Raw genomic sequence first — 17,717 nt, forward strand, 5'->3', positions numbered from 1 at the left:
ACTAATTAAAATGTTTATAACACACTTTAAGAGCACAGGTTACACGCTTTCATTACTTTTGTTTTTCAACAATTTGATTAAAGATTTAACCATTTGGTATTTGGAATATCCCTGAAAAATAGATACTTTTTAATTGTTTAGGGAGAGGTGGTGCCACACTGATATTCGATTCTTTCGTATAATACTAAATAAAGCGAGTACTTACTTATTTTATTTAAGTTCGCAATTGTTTTGTCTAGGGAGAGGTGGGGCTAGATTGTTATACGACTTTTTCGCATATTTCTAAATGAAACTGGTCCTTACAATTATTTTGTTTAGATGCACAATTATTTTGTCTATCCGAATTACATCATGATAAAACCCAGTTTACATTAGAAATATGCGAAAAAACGTATAACAATGTAGCCCCACCTCCCCCTATCTAAATTACATCAAATTAAAACCCAGATTCCTACACTGAGAAAAAAAGAGGGTGCGATTACCTTTTTTTCCTCATGCCTTTAACACTTTTTAGGTGTAAAAATATATCAACATTTTTTAACCCATTCCTTACCATGGTATTATACATCATACGCAAATTGAGTGATTTTAAATGATTTATTCCTTGGCAATTTTGATCCGAATTGCTGTTGGGAATGAATTTTTAGTAACTTTAGTTCTTCAATTATTTGGGAAAAATAGTCCGATGGATATGGAAATACATTTTGTTGTTTCTTTCTCGCTTCGCGAAAAGTCATGAAAAAATTTTTGCTCAAAATGGCGGACGGAAAATACGAAATCCCGTCGAATTTGTTAAAATTGGCCTCTCCCCTCTTTCCTGATTTGAATTCTAGATGCCAATTTGTTGTCTTAAATAGTTACTCTATCTAAATCAATAGAGTTTGTAATGAATTAATGCAAAGAATTTAAATTCAGCGACCGTTAAGGTGTGTGTTTGACAGAGGCTCCCCGAGCCTCCATATTGGATATTTTTTTTTCTTTTTAAAAAAATTCATCTACTAATCTGTGGGAAACTAATCCCAAAATATGAACATTCTATCTCAAGTATTTCTGGTACATTGACTGAATGGGTTAATGTTAATTTTACACCTTTTTAAGGGTAAAATTAACATGAAAAAGGTAACTTTAACCCCCAATACACCTAGAAAGGGTAATATTTACACTGATTTTGGATCAATACTGCAGGGTAAAATTAACATTTCCGGAATTTTATTTTAACTTTTTCGGATTTCTCTCAGTGTATAGAAAAAAGGCGTGTAACAATGTAGCCCCACAGCTCAAAGTAGCACCACCATCCCTATTAATGTATTGAAAGTTTTCTGCAATAAAATATAAAAATAAAAAAATTGCTTTTTCTGAATGCTTTAAAGCTCTTCAACAAAGCTTTAGGATATTTCATAATGGTATTTGGTGCTGAAAAAATTGTTTGAACGATGTACTAAATTTTTAATTTAAAGGACAACGCAACTTTTACATTTGTTATTAGGTTAGTATACAGTATCTCTTCTCAAAGTCGTAGTGAAAACAAAATTCAGTAAAAACACGAGCATTCTGCGAATTTTTACTCTCGATCCGTACTTCCGTTTCTCACACTTCCAGTGCATGAGCAATTACCTTCCTAACATTTCCGAAGAATCACGCACTAAAACAATTTTACAATGAAGTCATCTAGTCAGAGACTTCTCTCAGCTATTTCTCAAATTTCCCAGATGAGTTTTCGTTTGAATTATGATGGATATTCGTCATAAATAGAGAATTAATACTCACGACAAACCATATCCAGTGTACAAGCATCGATATATTTGTACATATCGAAGGTACCACCATCATCTGCTTGTTTCTTGAGCCTTTCCACCATGATTTTGACCTCTTTGTTGAAGATGGGCATAAAGCTTTGGAGGATCTTGAGGCTGAAGCAGGGATTGAGAAATCTGCGATGTTCCTTCCATGCTGGATCTGCAATTAATATCACAAAACCCAAACCATCCCCGTAAGAGAGATTTTTCACTAATTTGTCACCGAGAAAGCTCCCAGTTGTCTCGAGGGCTTTATCCCTCGCAAAAGTATATTACTCTTGAGTGCGATTAATCCATCTCCAGCATAGCTCCTCGTGAAGTCATAAACATCATCGCGATTGAGACAGTGAGGGGATGTGAGAACAACTTGGCAATCCTCTGGCTTTGTCAACAGAATGAAGAATTTTGTACCCAACCAGTAACCCAGTGGGGTGGTGAATTTTGTCGTTAGGTAATCCAAAACATGGAGAATCCCTGAAAATCACCACAAATTTTAGGTATCACCCTCTGCACAATTCAACCAACATAACTCCTATCAGCGGGATTTAATTGAAAAATCAGTTACAGGTTGAAAATTCACCTTCATTGGACAATCCGATAAAGTGATAAGCACTTCCAATAATGGGAAATGCAACGGGACCCGGAAGTTTACGGGCTGTCCTGTAGAATTCACGATTTATCCACAAATCATAGAGATAGAATACACAAATTACACCCAAAAGCACAAACACAATCATGGCTTTCCCGCCAAAAATAAATTAATCTCAACAAAAACTGATATCCAGCAATTTATCAATGAACGGGGTTTGATATCGCAACTAATCACAAAGTATAAAGCAAAATAGAGGAAACCGTCTGATTTGTCTGAGAACCGTGCTTGAGACTGACGACTGTGGAGATTTTCCCAGGCATTACCCATTGAAAATCACTGGAAAGCCTCTGAGTAGAAGGGATTTCAATGGAAAGACCAAAGCTCACGACAAAAAGCTAGGCAATAGATAGAGAGGCACAAATGACAATTCCGTCTCTGTCACTCATGGTCGATCACCGCTTTGGAGTTTTTATTATTATTATTATAAAAGTGTTCTTAATTGGAGTTCTGGTGATTTTCATGTTGCTACAGTTTTTTAAGATATGCTTAATTGGTTTGTATTACAACTGATTCAAATGAACAAAAAATAAATGAGCAGTAAAAGTTAAATATGGTCAGCAAAAACCTAAATTGAAAAAAAACTGGGTTTAATTTACGTCAAAGATAATTGTGTAAAATAAGAAGAATTTTATTTACTCTTTGTTAAAATTTGCATATAATTTCACGATAATACTTGATTTTTTACTAATAAAATTCAAAGTTTTACTACTCATTTGTACAGCGTCATTAGAATCGAATGGCCATGGCATGATTTTGGATTTAACTAAAAAGTGGAGCATCGCCTCCGTCTTCTAGACTTTATTTAGTCATCCTAGGGCTTAGGACAACATATTTTTGTAAAAGTTATATGTTTTAACTTGAAGAATTAAAGTAATTCGAAATTTAGAATTACAGATCGGTATCTTATAAAACAAATAAACTTTTAAAGAGCTATTTAAAGATATAAGCTTCAGAATTTATCTCAGAATTGGAAAAAATAGCACGACAAATTGACATAAAAAATACGATTAAAACAATGTATTACTCAAAATTTGCATTAATGTAGTTAAAAAAGGGGTGGCAAAACGTCCCAGGCTTTGCGAAGTACTCGAATTCGTGACTTAAATGCTATACCTAAAAAATACTTTCGCGTCATCTACCGCTTAACGGTTCTCCTCAACCGACATGAACCGATTCATGAATTACCCAAAATATCCCCCTAGCTTTAACCTTTTAAGGACGATTGGAACACCGGTGTCCCATAAAGAAAATAATTTTTTCTGACTACCTAAAGTTATTTTTTTCTTATGTTTGTACGTAATTGCAAAGTAGAAGGTTGAAGAAATCTCGGATATTTTTTGCAAGTCTCCAGCTTTTTGCTATATAGTAAATTTTTAAGCTCAAAAATGACGATTTTTTAAGTTTTCATATTGAAAATTGATTTTAATTATTTTTTATACTTCCAACTTTTTTTAAGTAAAACGGTTTTGGAAAAAGACACTACAATAACTCAAAGATAATATTTTGCATTATAGTGAAGATTATCAGTCATTGGCAACGTCAGAAAAATTAGTTAAACTTTTGGGCTATTGTTGTCCCTATCGTTCATAGAGACAAAAAATACACCAAATCAGACTCTGTTGCCTTTTCGAAGGCTTTTTGGTTAAATTTTGATTTTTTGGAAAGGCTTTGAAATTTCAACTCGGTTGCATAAATCCTAATTGCTAATGAATCGATAAAGTAATCATAAATGACTTATCTTTTTAAATATTCTTTTTTCTGTCCATAAACTTTTGGTTTATTTCGAAAACAACTCTTACGATTTCTTTTCTTCTTCGATATGTTTTGGAGGTAGTCTTGAATTTTTGAGGATTAAAGTTTAACTACTCCAATGGGTCTATTCTCAACCGTTTTTTTTAAATTTGGATATTTTTTTTGAAAGGTTTTGAAATCAGCAATGAGTCGGTAAAGTATCCGTAAATGACTTATTTTTCTCGTATTTACATTTCTGATTGTTCGTCTGCTTGTAACTCATACTATAGAATATTTCAGAATGATCGTTTCTTCAGAAATTTTCGATTTTGAAATATTTTTGTGATTTATGAATCCATTTAATCGCTAGTAGACCACTATGCACCAAAAAGCTGTGCAAAAAACTTATTCAAGGTGAGCTGAGTTCGAACGTGGTGAGCTGAGTCTGGAACGCTTTGTTTTCTCTTTTTCTTATTATATTTGTCATATTTTAATTTTTTTTTTGTTAATTTAAATTTATTCCTCTCTCAGCTACATTCATTGATCTTTGATTTCTGTATTAACAGAATCAAGTATTAGTAATTTGTATTTAAATCATATTCCCTCTGTCCCGAAAATCTTGTTCGATTGGGAAAATTTTTGAAATTCAGAAATGATTTGTAATGGATCCGGTGCACCTCTTAGATCAAGAAAACTTCATAAAATTAAAATTCGCATCCTTTTTTTCTTAAAAGCTTTGCTTTAGATTTATTTTGGACAATTTTTAAGTAATTTATATTTAAGTTTAATTTGCATATGTCATTCCTACGCTTTCGCACTCTTCTGCTTCTTTTGAACATCACACCAAATTAAATTTAATCCGGTCCAATTTTGAGACAAAGTTACTTTTTTTTTACTGCATAGACTTTTGCAAAGCTTTTAAGAAAGAAAGGGATGCGAACTACTCGGTATAATTACTTGAAATTATACCGAGCTAAAAGGCGTGCCAAAGGTATAAGAATTCTTTTGTTATTGCGGTAAATAACCGATGGGTCCACGAATATTTTTGGCGCATATGATTTTCGTGGAGTATCAAAACGTGTAGATCCAAAATTTGGGCCCGATCTGACGTGATTTTGTGAAACGTGCAAATACATGAGGCATTTGCAGAACATTAAACATTTGCCTTAAAAGATTCAGACCAAACAACTTTTTCTCTGGATATTTTTTTCATCTTTTTTTTTTACAATTCTTTTTGGGACAGAGAGAATATTTATTATTCGTCAAATAGCATGATCAGTGACTTTTCCACAATGCTCTCGATAAAAAGGTGTTTTCCATTTGCACCACAAGTGTAACTGGTAGCCATCCTTGTGTGGGATTTTACTCTGTGTACATTCTCAGCGTTCTCAGCACGGCCCCTAGGCCTGACCAACTTGTTGTTTCCCAACTATGCACCACGGTCTTACCAACCTGTTTTTCCCCAACAATGCACTTTGATGATCATGATCGAGACATTGGAAAAAGGCGATCGTGGAGTTTTAGCTACTGGAAATGAGGTGAGCTAGTTCGATCTCACGAATGCAAGCATGAGTACAGCCACAGATGGCACAAAAAAGCAGCTTCTGATCTTGGTACAAATTGTGGGGGTGGATTGCTGAAGATCATCGTAATTTGCTGGTCTTAATGACTTCCACTGAAATTTTCAAGACGTACTGACAATTAAAATGCGTATTTTAGAGATAGACTCTATCAAGTAAATTATAAAAAGTCATATGAAATGAGAGTGATCAGTCTGAATGACGATCGTGATGACGATCATTCCTACCAAGTGATTTACCGCGAATTCCTAATTTCAGAGACAGACGGAAGTGCAAATTTTTCACGATAAAATAATGAATTAGCTAAATGAGGATAGTATCTAACACGCCGATCAGCATTGCAAAGTTATAAAAACACGTGTGAAGTATTTTGCGCAATTTGCACAAATTGTGCCAAGTTCATGGTGAATTTTCCAGCGACTTGTCCACTGTGCTGGAAAATGAGATGGATTATCGCACTATGACTTTGGCCTTTACGTAAATTGCCTTGCGGTGAATTTTCTTTTTTACCTCCATTTTCCAGTCGCGATCGCGATCACGCAATATATGAGAGGAATGTTGCAGTTTCTGCTCTTTTTCCGAGATGCAAAATTGTAGAAATTCCTCAATCGAGTTTGACTATAAATCTATCGTGATTTCCTCATGATCTTCTCTCAACCATTTTAACATGTGATGGATGATCGCTTACCTGCTGTTGAGGGTGATCAAGTCGATCATATTGTCTTTTATACCTTATCAAATGTCTAGCATCTTGCTAATTCTGCTTCCAAAGTATTGTATTACAATTTATTTGCTATACCATTTGCTATTGCCTGTAATCTAGCTATAGATCGCGATAGTTTTTTACATGCAAAAGAGCCACTTATGTCTAATGACAGACTTTCTGTGGTAATTGTATGGAATTAGTTGTTATATTTCAGGAAAAAATCATCGACTGGTGATTAGTGTTAAATTGATCTTGCGGTCAAACCCACGATCAATGTTGAGGATCGCAAGGAAAACAACAGTTTCTTATTCAAATGTTCTTCCCCATCTTCGCACTTTTATCCTGTGTACAGTGGCTTTCAAATTAGTAGAATCACTCTCATTTTTATTTTAGAGATCTCCAGAAAAATAACTAAATTAATGTGAGAACCAGTATTCAGCTTTGAAGGGTTTATATCTCAATGATGTAATTTTCTTATCTTATCAAAAATATACTCCTAAAGGTGTCTACACATTGGGAGCAATTTTCGTCAAAAATTGCGTTTTTGACAGAAATTTGACGTTTCCCCCTACAACGCTGCAGGGAATTTCCTTCAAAAAAGCAATTTTTGACAAAAATTGCTCCCAATGTGTAGAGGCCATAAAATCCAACAAAAGATAACCACCTGAAGATGATTTCATCTTGAAGAAATGTGATAAGAAAAATCGGGACAGCGCGTACGCAGTCCCGGCTAACAAAAATTGTGCGCACGAGTTATCTACATTAGAGATAATCGCAAGGGTCAACCCAACCGATGTGCAATGGGAGGGCCTCGCCTCGGGGGAACCGCCTTAATGATCACGGTAACCCCTACGCCAGGTAAGTATGCCTTTATCGAATTTCGACCGACCTTGTCTATCAGACCTTAAAGTGTTGCTCGCATGAAGTATATGGTTAACTGTAAAAGCCAGTTTGTAGCAAAATTATACTAATTATCTTAATTTAGAGTTAGCAATCAGTTATTCTTAGTTACTATCCTCAGTTATTCATCAATAAAACAAACATTTTCCTCTATTTGAAGACTTTAAAATCGATTTTTCTTTAAAAATTGCGGAGTTTCTTTAAAAACTTCAATATTTTTGCGTATTTGTAGTTAAATACACACATATTTTGTATAATTAAAAGCTTTAGATAATTTATCAATTAATAATTAAACTTATAATAGAATAATTATAGGCTTTCTAATAACATTTCTGTTTAAAATAACGTTTTTACTTTGAATTTTTGGAGTAGGGTCAAAGAAACGTCTATTGATACTTTAAGAACTCGTGTCAGCACCTATTGATACCCTACTCTGTATCATTTGGGATACGAAATTTGAACATCTCTGTTTATAGTAAAAGGTATATTACAGAAAAAACATTAAATTACTTATATTTTACTAGATACATTAAATAATTTTCAACATTTTGACAAAAGTGTCAATAGGGGTTCCCTGTCGAACAGACGTTCCTCCGACCGTTCTTCAGCTTATTGTGATAGTTTCAATGGATCATACATGCTCCTTGTTTACTAATTGAAAAAAATGCTTAAATCGTTGACACCATGTTTATAATACAGAATTATAAACAAAATATTTCAAATTGACATCCAAATGATGCAGATTTGGGATAGTATTCAATGTATCTAACGATTTAACTAGATGAGAAATATCAGAAAGTATATAAATATTTTAGTTAAAAAGGATTCTTTACGGTTAAAAAAAATTGTATCAATTAGGGTCGAATAAACACCTCTTCGACAGGGAACCTCTATTGACACTTTTGTCAAAATGTTGAAATTTATTTAATGTATCTAATAAAATGTAAGTAAAATGGCATTTTTTCATTAATCTACGTTTTTCGATAAGGATAAGTGTTCAAATTTAGTATTTCAAATGGTACAGAGTAGGGTGTCAATAGGTCCTGACACGAGTTCTTAAGGTATCAATGGGTGTTCCTTTCACCCTAATGCCGAAAAAAGAAAAGTCTCGACAATATTATACAGAAATGAATAATTACCTGTCATTTCAGAACGTATTCGCTGCAATATTCATAATATCCCGTATTTTGGATAACTGAAATATCTTACGAATGAATATTTCAAATTATTAAATGTCTAAAATGATTTTACAGTTTGATATAATTTTTTTTAAACCTTTTTAAGTAGCTCCTGCAGTATAGGAATAAATACCCATCACTGGAAAAAATATTTTGTAAAATTGTTCGTAAATGTTTTGCGAATTTCTACTTGGGACTTACCTAATGCTCGTAAATCGTATAATCCACAAACAAATTCGTAAAAGTTTGTACTTTTTTCACAAACATTGTTCGTAAAATGATTATTTGACAAGCATTTTTTGTTTTTTTGCAAACATTCGTTCGTAGATTTTTGTTTGTATGTCAAGAATTTACGAACAAATGATAAATTTTTACAAATTTTTTTGTATGTTTACGAACATTTGCGAACAAATTCAAGATTCAAGAAGAATTTAACAAATTATTCAAAAACGATTATAGGGGAAAAATTGGAATTCCAGAGTTTGAACAATTCTCTTCAAACTTTATATAAAAATCAATTAAGTGGAGATCTCAGTGGCGCAATAGGTAAGACCGTTGGGTCTTGTGCGGATGAGATCTCTGACTCGACTCTCACAGTTGTGAGTTCGAGTCCCGCCCGGTGCAATACAACTGAATGTTCGGAAAAATACATTTTCACACGGAATAAAACGAAATAAAAATGGATTGCCTCTGCCCAAAACACTCCGGGAGCATGAAAGAAGCATCCACACTGCAGGGAAGGCGGTCCTGGGCGATCTACAAACGGACTTTAGCAGATTCTTCCAATACGGGATCAACAACAATGTAATATGATTACATTATAACAATATATCCCGATACGATTAATAATAATAATAATTGTAATCTAAAAAAAACTCTATAGGGGGAGGTGGGGCTACTTTGAGCTGTGGGGCTAGATTGTTATACGACTTTTTCGCCTATTTCTAAATCAAGCTGGCCCATACAATTATTTTATTGTTTTATCACAATTGTTTTATCTATTCAAATTACATCATGTTAAAACCCAGTTTCCTTTACAAATATGCTAAAAAATCGTATAACAATATAGCCCCACAGCTCAAAGTAGCCCCACTTCCCCCTAATTGAGCAATTATTGAATTATTACATCAGCAAAGTTCGAACTTCCAAATTGGTTTGTCCGGAATTCCTCGTTTCTCGAAGGTAAATGAGGATTTCTTTTAACTGCTGGATATTTTCTAGTGGCCACTGTATCTTAGTATCTGCCTGCTAATTTGAGTTTATGAAATGAAATGCATACAATTAGGATAGAAATATCTCAAGAGATACATCTTGAGATATTCCTTTGACATCACCTTGTTGAGAACGCTGAAGAAGTCCTGATTAAAATTAGCAAGATTCCTTACACGGGTTCCTCCTCAATTTCTTCTTCCATTCATCGCAATAGAATGGAAGCTGGAAACAGACAGGAAAGCTCCTCGAAGCACGTAATTGCACATTTCTCTATGTAATTTAATAGTGCGAATATATCCAAGAATAATGTCATAATTAAATTTAAAATATTTTTGCATCAATGTTCAATGTTCTGAGTGGATTTTCCGGAAGAAACACTGACTTCATTGCACAAAGAAACAATTTTACATGTTATACGTCCCTGGATGCACAATTGAATTAGATTGTATTGCATTTTGCATTTGAAATAGAAGAAGAGTTGAATGAGGACTAGCATTCAATTTGAGATTTGAATAGAAATTCGCCTGGATTCTCCTCTGCAATTTAAAGTTTATTTTCTCCTGGTACACACTCTGGGAAAATTCGTTTCCACCCACTCACCCAACCAAGTGTAGAATATCATCCGCAATAAATGAGGCATGTTTGTCATTAATTGCTACTTTGGTGGTTAAAGGGAGAGCAACAAAAAGTAAAAAATAAACACCTTCAATGCGCGAAGCAATGGAGGTGCCTGGTGACACCCTCATGCCGCAAGTGAAACCCTCTAGAGAGCTTTAAGTTTATTTATGACACATTTTGGAACGCTAATTGGTGCACCCCTGAGCACACTTCCACTACTGGGAAAAGCTCACAAACTTTATCATGTGGCACCCTCGAGTCATTCACATTTTCCGAGGCACTTGGCACAATTTGACTAAATGTTTCATTGCTCATGGCGACAAAGCTCTTTACTTAAATTTAGTTCATAGCACTTCAAATTAGACACAAGTCACATATGGCTAGAAAAATATTTACAAGATATCTAACTTCCAATGGAAATTATTCAGCAAGAGTGAATTAGAATCTTTTCGCTTGAGAAAATGTATTGTGAAATTATAAATATTTAAAATCGAATAAAACTTAAGTTGAAGTTTTTATACGATTGCTTCCAATTTAAATATATGATTATTTTATTTATAAGTTTCTACTTGGTCTGCCAGTTGTATTTGAATTTTGAAAACTAGAGTTTGAAAATCATATTTGCAATTCAATTTTCTACGATTATTTTCTCTGAAAATAATTTTTTAAGATATTTTTTCTATATTTTGAGATATGCTTAATTTGTCTCAATTTGTCTGGATCTGTCTATCTAAATTAAACTCAACTAAATCTGACTAGTTTAACTCATCAATTCATAAGAAATATTTGGCTTTTGAATTTAGATGAACCAATTCCGAGAAATCTGTCCATCGAAAAGTTTGTTTTTTTTTTTCAAAAAGGTGTCTGTGAACCAAGTCCCAACGGCTGAATTTCTAATTTTTTTTAATGAAAATTTCAGAAAATATAGTTTAAACGTTGTACTCTTATACTTATTACCTATGAGCTTGGGTTATATAATTTTTTTTATTATGTTTAAGAAAAATTAGAGAAAAATATACTGCTTTCGTCTATTTTGACCCACGTAATGCCCTAGACACACTTACGACTTAAGCCGAGGGGCGACTTAGTGGAATATTATGGAAATGAAGTCTAACCATTATTTTGAATATAATTACGCTAAGCCGTCTCTTGGCTAATCCTCAGGTCTGTCAAGGCCCTAACACCTTTTAAATTAAGTACTTGCTACGTGGTTAATAAATACTTTATGTGTTATTTGGGTTATTGTGCATGAACGATTTAATTTGTCATTCTTTTTTTTCGGTGCAAGCCAAAATCCTGAAAGCCAAAATCCCGAAAGCCAAAATCCCGAAAGTCAAAATCCCAAACGCCAAAATCCCGAAAAAGCCAAAATTCCGAAAGACAAAATCCCGAATGTTCAAAATCCTGAAAGGGATGAAATTATATGGGGGAAAATATTTAGAATAATTTTCCAAGACACAGAAGTTATCCCTTTGCAACTGGCAAGCGCGGGTGCAATCGTCGGAGTAGCTATGACGCTTTTAAGAATTCGGGATTTTGGCTTTCGAGATTTTGGCCCATTCGGGATTTTGGCTTTCGGGATTTTGGCTTTCAGGATTTTGACCGGGACCGCTTTTTTGTATATCAGTTATTATTCTTTAATTGGAATCTTATAGTTAGGGCCTTACATAAGGCCTATACCTGGGTATTAATTAAGGCATTAGCTTTAAAATTCATCAGCCTACGTCAGACAAGTTTATTAAATTAAGAACAATAATTGACCTTATTTAGTTTGATTTCTTTTAGTTGAGATTCTTTAGATTTTGTCCGTATACTTGTTTCCGTGTCAAAAGCGAAACGGTAAGGGATATTGATTTCCAGTTTCAAGTGATACCATTTAAGTCAAACTTCTAAATTGGTACATTTTATTTTCTAAAACTTCATGAGGATATATTATCAGTTTTCAAAGACTCTTAGTCGCTCTATCAAAATATGTTCGTAGATGCCAGTTAAAAGCTTTTTATATTTGTCAAGGAATGTGTTTTGAAACAAGTTTTATAAAAAAGTTCTCAGAATTCTCAGCAAGTATGAATCAAGTCTAACCTAATGTGTCAATAATTCAACTTTCATTGAAAAATACACTTCAAATGGTTTTCAGTACATACCTTCTTATAATTGGGATTCTATCGGTGAAATATTCATGAATTACTTTGAAAAAAAAAAAAAACTTGAAAGTTATAAAAATTCAAATAAAATCCGTTGAAAACTGGAATCTCAATTTTAATTTTCATTAGATAAAAAAATATGTCTGATATTGCATTGTTACTCTTTAAAAAACACCAAAGATGTAAGATAAATTAATAATCCGACAGTAAGCGCTAAATACTTACTACCAGCGATAAATACTTACCCTTAAATCAATTATCAAAGATAGCAAATGCAGCAATAAAAAATCACGTTTCATGTCTTGTTTGAGTATTATTTTTGCCTTTGCTCAATGAATCACTCAGTAATTTTCCCAGAGTGCACGTAAGTGAATTTACAATTAATTTCCTTCCTGACCACTCATTAGCTACCTGCCGTGAAAACCTTATGTCTATTCGCGTCTATGCACGTGAACCATGTGCTTGTTGGTCAACTTGAGCGTGATGTCAACCCGATGGCGAATTTCTTCGAATTTTATATCCGTCGTGAAGCGGTAATTGCTCAGTAGGTGTACCATAATCACCTTTAGGAGCATGTAGGCGTACTTCATGCCCAGGCAATTTCTGGGACCTGCACTGAAGGGGACGTAGGCATATGGATGGACCTTTTCAATGTTTTCCGGGAGGAAGTTGTCTGGATTGAATTTCTCAGAATCTGGACCCCAATATTCTGGATTCCTTTGCATCTCCATAACCCCAATAACAATGTGAGTACCCGCAGGGATTGTGTATTTGTCTGCCGAAGAGGGGGATTGTCAATTGTACCGTCTTCCAAGTGATTTGTGTTTTACTCACCGAGTTTGAATGGAGCATCGACTTTTCGTGCCACAACAGGAACTGTGGGATACAGCCTCATGGTTTCCTTGAGACAACGTTCCACATAATCCAGTTGTCCCAGATCGTCGTACTTGACATCATCTCCAGTCTTTGGTATGACACTCTTGATTTCCTCATAGGCTTTCTGCTGCATATCCTGATGCATGGCCAGCATGAGGATGCAATAGGATGTGATGAGGGCTGTGCTTTCGTATCCCTGTGAGACAGATTCACAATTCAATCGATTTTAAGACAGGAGAGAAGTTGGCTCCTCATCTGATTCTGGGCACGCCTTACTTGGCACGATATTGAGAGCGAGTGAGATAAAATCACATACAATGTCTTATGGATGAGGAGCACGTTGTTGGATATTAATTGCAATCTAAAGATGCATTCGAGGGGTTTGTTGCTAGTCTTCTAATTTAGATTATTATTGGGTTTGAAGCTATAAACCAGGATCTAAATTACTCTCGAAGTTTTAAAGTGCACGATTGGAGATAATATTCGTAAATTCATTTCTGTAAATTTATACTACTGAAATATATCTTCCTAAGAAAAATAGTTTCATAATGAAATTTTTGAACCAGGAAAGCTTTAATCTAGTATCATTATTTACTTCTGGATTTTTTTAGACATCCTTTTGAACCCCATGCGCCCATTCTCCAGGGCCAAACGGTTGTAACATCCATTCTCTGGTTGTATGTTCTGGTTTTACAATGTTTTACGTTTTCATTGGGGTTAGGCCAGTCAAAAAAGACAGAATAATGGCCTAGACTGACTTACGGATTAGGCCGAAAGACGGCTTAGTGGTAAACTGATGGGAATGTAGTCTAAACATTATTTTGATTACAATTACGGTAAGCCGTCTGTTGGCTTAACCCTATCACTGAAAGAAATCCGAAAAAGTTAAAATAACATTCCAGAAATGTTAATTTTACCCTGCAGTATTGATCCGAAAACGGTGTAAATATTACTCTTTTTAGGTGTATTATGGGTTAAAGTTACCCTTCTTTCATGTTGATTTTACCCTTAAAAAGGTGTAAAATTAACATTAAAAAATGTTGATATATTTTTACACCCAAAAAGTGTTAAAATTATGACGAAAAAAAGTTAATCACAGCCTCTTTTTTTCTCAGTGTAAGGACGAATGGTACACCGGTGTCCGAAAAATAAAGATTATTTCTGACTACTTAACGTACAAAGTAACTTTCTATAGTCAAAAAATTTGTTTTTGTTTTTGGGATACCGAAGTCCCACTCGTCCTTAAAGAGTTAAACCGTAGGTCTGTCCAATACATAATATTGCCAAGCTATTCAGCTTTCAGGAAATGGTTTTATAATCTGCGTTCGTAACTTTTATTAAACATCATCGAAATTTCTTTATAGGGATAAAACCGTACACGAAATTTTCTGTAATGGCATTTTTAATGATATGATTTACTAAACCTGATACGTTCGAATACGAAATTTTCGGAAACGGCCTATATCGGATACGAAATTTGTATTAACACCGGGTTGAGAATATACGTTTCGGGATTTTTTAATACAAAATATTGGATTATATGAGATTTTCGGAAATGAAATCTTGTACGAAACTTTTATGAAATGCAGGGTCCCGGTCAAAATCTCGAAAACCAAAATTCCGAAAGCCAAAATCCCGAACGCCAAAATCGCGAAAGCCAAAATCCCGAATGGGCCAAAATCCGAAAAACCAAAATCCCAAATTTTTAGAAGTCTCAAAGCTACTCCCACGATTGCATCCGCGCTTTCTGTAGGCAAAAGGAAATCTTCTGTGTCTTGGGAAATTATTCTAAACATTTTCCTCCATATAATTTCATCCCTTTCAGGATTTCGAACATTCTGGATTTTGGCTTTCGGGATTTTAGCTTTCGAGATTTTGGCCTTTTCGGGATTTTGGCGTTCGGGATTTTGGCTGCCACCGAAATGTAGAAGGTACAAAATGTTCCGGTATAAAGTCTACGGGAGTATATGTTTCAAGGGCCATATTCGTGAACTAGACGGAATTGATTACTAATTATTGTGTATTAATTCGGAAATTTTCCGATTTTCAGATTTCCGGATCTTCTATTAATCTACCAAATTTTTTTGTCACAATTGAGAATATGACCTCTTTATGAAATCCTGTATACGATTATAGAGTAAATTTTTTTCAGGAACGAATTTACGTAAAATTAATTTCTGTACAAAAAACGGATTCAATTCTTACTAAGCAATAAGCTAAAAGCTTTTCTTTAAGCTCAACGCTACTTTTAGGTATTTAGAAAAATCATTTCCCTTATTTGAATTACTTTTAAACCTCTTGGTGATTAAGATTCTCATCTCTTATACAAACGGCACAAACTCACCGTTGCTACAATGGTGTTGGCCTCATTCTTTACGTCCGTGTCGTTAAAGTAATTTCCTTCCATGGAAAGCTTCAGCAATTGATCAATGAACAGTTGAGGGGACTTGAACGACGTATTCTCATCCAATGCAGACTTATCCTCAATGGGCATTGCTTTCTTATATGCTGCCTTCTTCCTCTGCAGGATATCATCGACAAAGCCAAAGGTAATGTCTGAATTCTTCTGTTCCAACTTGGCCCACTTGCTGAGCTTAAAGATGAAGTCTGAGTGGTAGAATGGGTTAAAGATGCGCGTTGTCATGATGGCCAGGAGGCTAAAGGTCAAAACACCAAAAAGGGTCAAAATGTCAAAACTCACACCCGGAATTGAACTTCTGAACATGTGAGACGATGTCAATGAAACTGAGCAATTTAGCACCATGCAATTGTTGGAATTATCTCATTGGGAAATTCACACCGACTAATCAAGGTGATTCAGTGACAAAGTGCATTTCTGTGTGGAAAAAGCTCACCTGTTGGCCGCGTCAAGGTAATCCATATTTTCATTCTTTTGAATATTCATCTGAGTTCCTAGAGTTGTTTCTGCAAGGAAAATTCCATTTAGGAAATTTTAGGTTTTTGGGAAAACCTCAAAGCTAAAGGACTTACGGCAGACAACATCTAAAGCACAAGCATCCATCATGTCGTACATGTCAAAAGATCCTGATCCTATCTTCTGACCTAGGCGACCAATAAGGGTTTTGACTTCATTGTTGAAGATTGGCATGTAGCTCTGAAGGATTTTCAAACTAAAGCAAGGATTGAGGAATTTCCTATGGTCTTTCCATGTTGCAGCTGGAAATAAATAACCATGAAGAATTGTTTTTTATTTTAAAATTTATTTTCGATAAACTCACCAGGAAGGGTAACAAGACCATCTCCGGTAAAGGACTTTATATAATCATAAATATCATCTCGACTGAGACATTCCTGAGCATTAAAGACCACCTGACACTCCTCAGGCTTCGAGATCAGTATAAAAAGCTTAGGACCCAACCAGAATCTCATGGGGCTAGGGTATTTATGGGAAAGTAGGCGCAAATAGTCCAGAATTCCTGATAATGGAAACACAATTAATTCACAAAATTCACAGAAATTCACTCTATAGTGAACTTATCCACCTTCATGAGACATTCCAAGAGTACAGTAGGTATTCCCAATTAAGGGTAGCATAAAGGGTCCTGGCATCTTCCAAGCCACACGATAGAGGTCCCAATCCCTCCAGAGGTAGTGGAGAAACCACAGCACAAATACCGTAATAATCAACGCTATTCCCAACATTTTCTCACCAAATGATCTTGTCTTAACACCACTTTGACTTACAATAAACCTGTAGAAGCTTAGGTATGCTTTATAACCTCTCAGAAAGCTTTCCGAGATGATGATCGTCACTGAAGTAGGAGAAGTTGATCAGGAAATTCTAAGATCGAGAGAGAATATTCCAATATTGAGAGAATTTCCGTGGAGAGGGAAATCATGGGAAAGTGAGCTCTCCAAGTCGAACTTACTATAGTTGATTGTAATTAAAACCATGTTGGATTAAACTGAATTGTTCCATAACAATTGATAGTTTCCCGTGATACTTCTGTGAACTATCTGAAGTTGCAATTTACATTGCAAATATTTCATTCAATATTTTCTCAGGTGAATCAAAATGTTTGGGAGTTTCCTATTAACCGGATACACTTTGGAAATGCACCTGTGAAAAATATTTTTATTTTTCTGGAATTCGCATAATAGTCATACTCATCAATGTTTCATACTCAGCGCGTAAAGTATAATCTTAATAGCGTGAAAATTACGTTAATAAGTTTAATTTAGTAAAAATATGTTTGAGAGGTATACGACTTGTATAAATTTTTAAAATACTCTAAGCCAGTCTTTATATTCATATAAAATTACCATATAAGGATTAATTCAATTTCTCGAGGCTCTATATTTT

General features: G+C 34.6%; 1 protein-coding gene and 1 non-coding gene across 2 annotated transcripts in view; both read right to left on the reverse strand.

The window, feature by feature from the left end:
• Positions 1-17,107, reverse strand: part of LOC129809503 (uncharacterized) — a 31,561-nt gene extending 14,454 nt beyond the window's left edge. The window contains exons 1-10 of the mRNA XM_055859360.1: positions 16,897-17,107; positions 16,633-16,830; positions 16,385-16,570; positions 16,249-16,318; positions 15,738-16,050; positions 13,352-13,589; positions 12,952-13,292; positions 2,377-2,548; positions 2,073-2,270; positions 1,768-1,956 (exon numbers count right to left, since the gene is read on the reverse strand). Coding sequence (XP_055715335.1) covers positions 1,768-1,956; positions 2,073-2,270; positions 2,377-2,548; positions 12,952-13,292; positions 13,352-13,589; positions 15,738-16,050; positions 16,249-16,318; positions 16,385-16,570; positions 16,633-16,830; positions 16,897-17,056 — 2,065 coding nt within the window. The 5' untranslated portion in view covers positions 17,057-17,107. The remainder of the gene's footprint in view (positions 1-1,767; positions 1,957-2,072; positions 2,271-2,376; positions 2,549-12,951; positions 13,293-13,351; positions 13,590-15,737; positions 16,051-16,248; positions 16,319-16,384; positions 16,571-16,632; positions 16,831-16,896) is intronic.
• LOC129800113 (U1 spliceosomal RNA) lies at positions 7,170-7,331 on the reverse strand. The gene has a single exon (XR_008751588.1). It is a non-coding gene; the product is annotated as a U1 spliceosomal RNA (small nuclear RNA).
• Positions 17,108-17,717: the final 610 nt, after the last annotated feature.

The sequence above is a fragment of the Phlebotomus papatasi genome, chromosome 1, assembly GCF_024763615.1.
Source record: "Phlebotomus papatasi isolate M1 chromosome 1, Ppap_2.1, whole genome shotgun sequence".
In the NCBI taxonomy this organism is placed as follows: Eukaryota; Metazoa; Arthropoda; class Insecta; order Diptera; family Psychodidae; genus Phlebotomus; species Phlebotomus papatasi.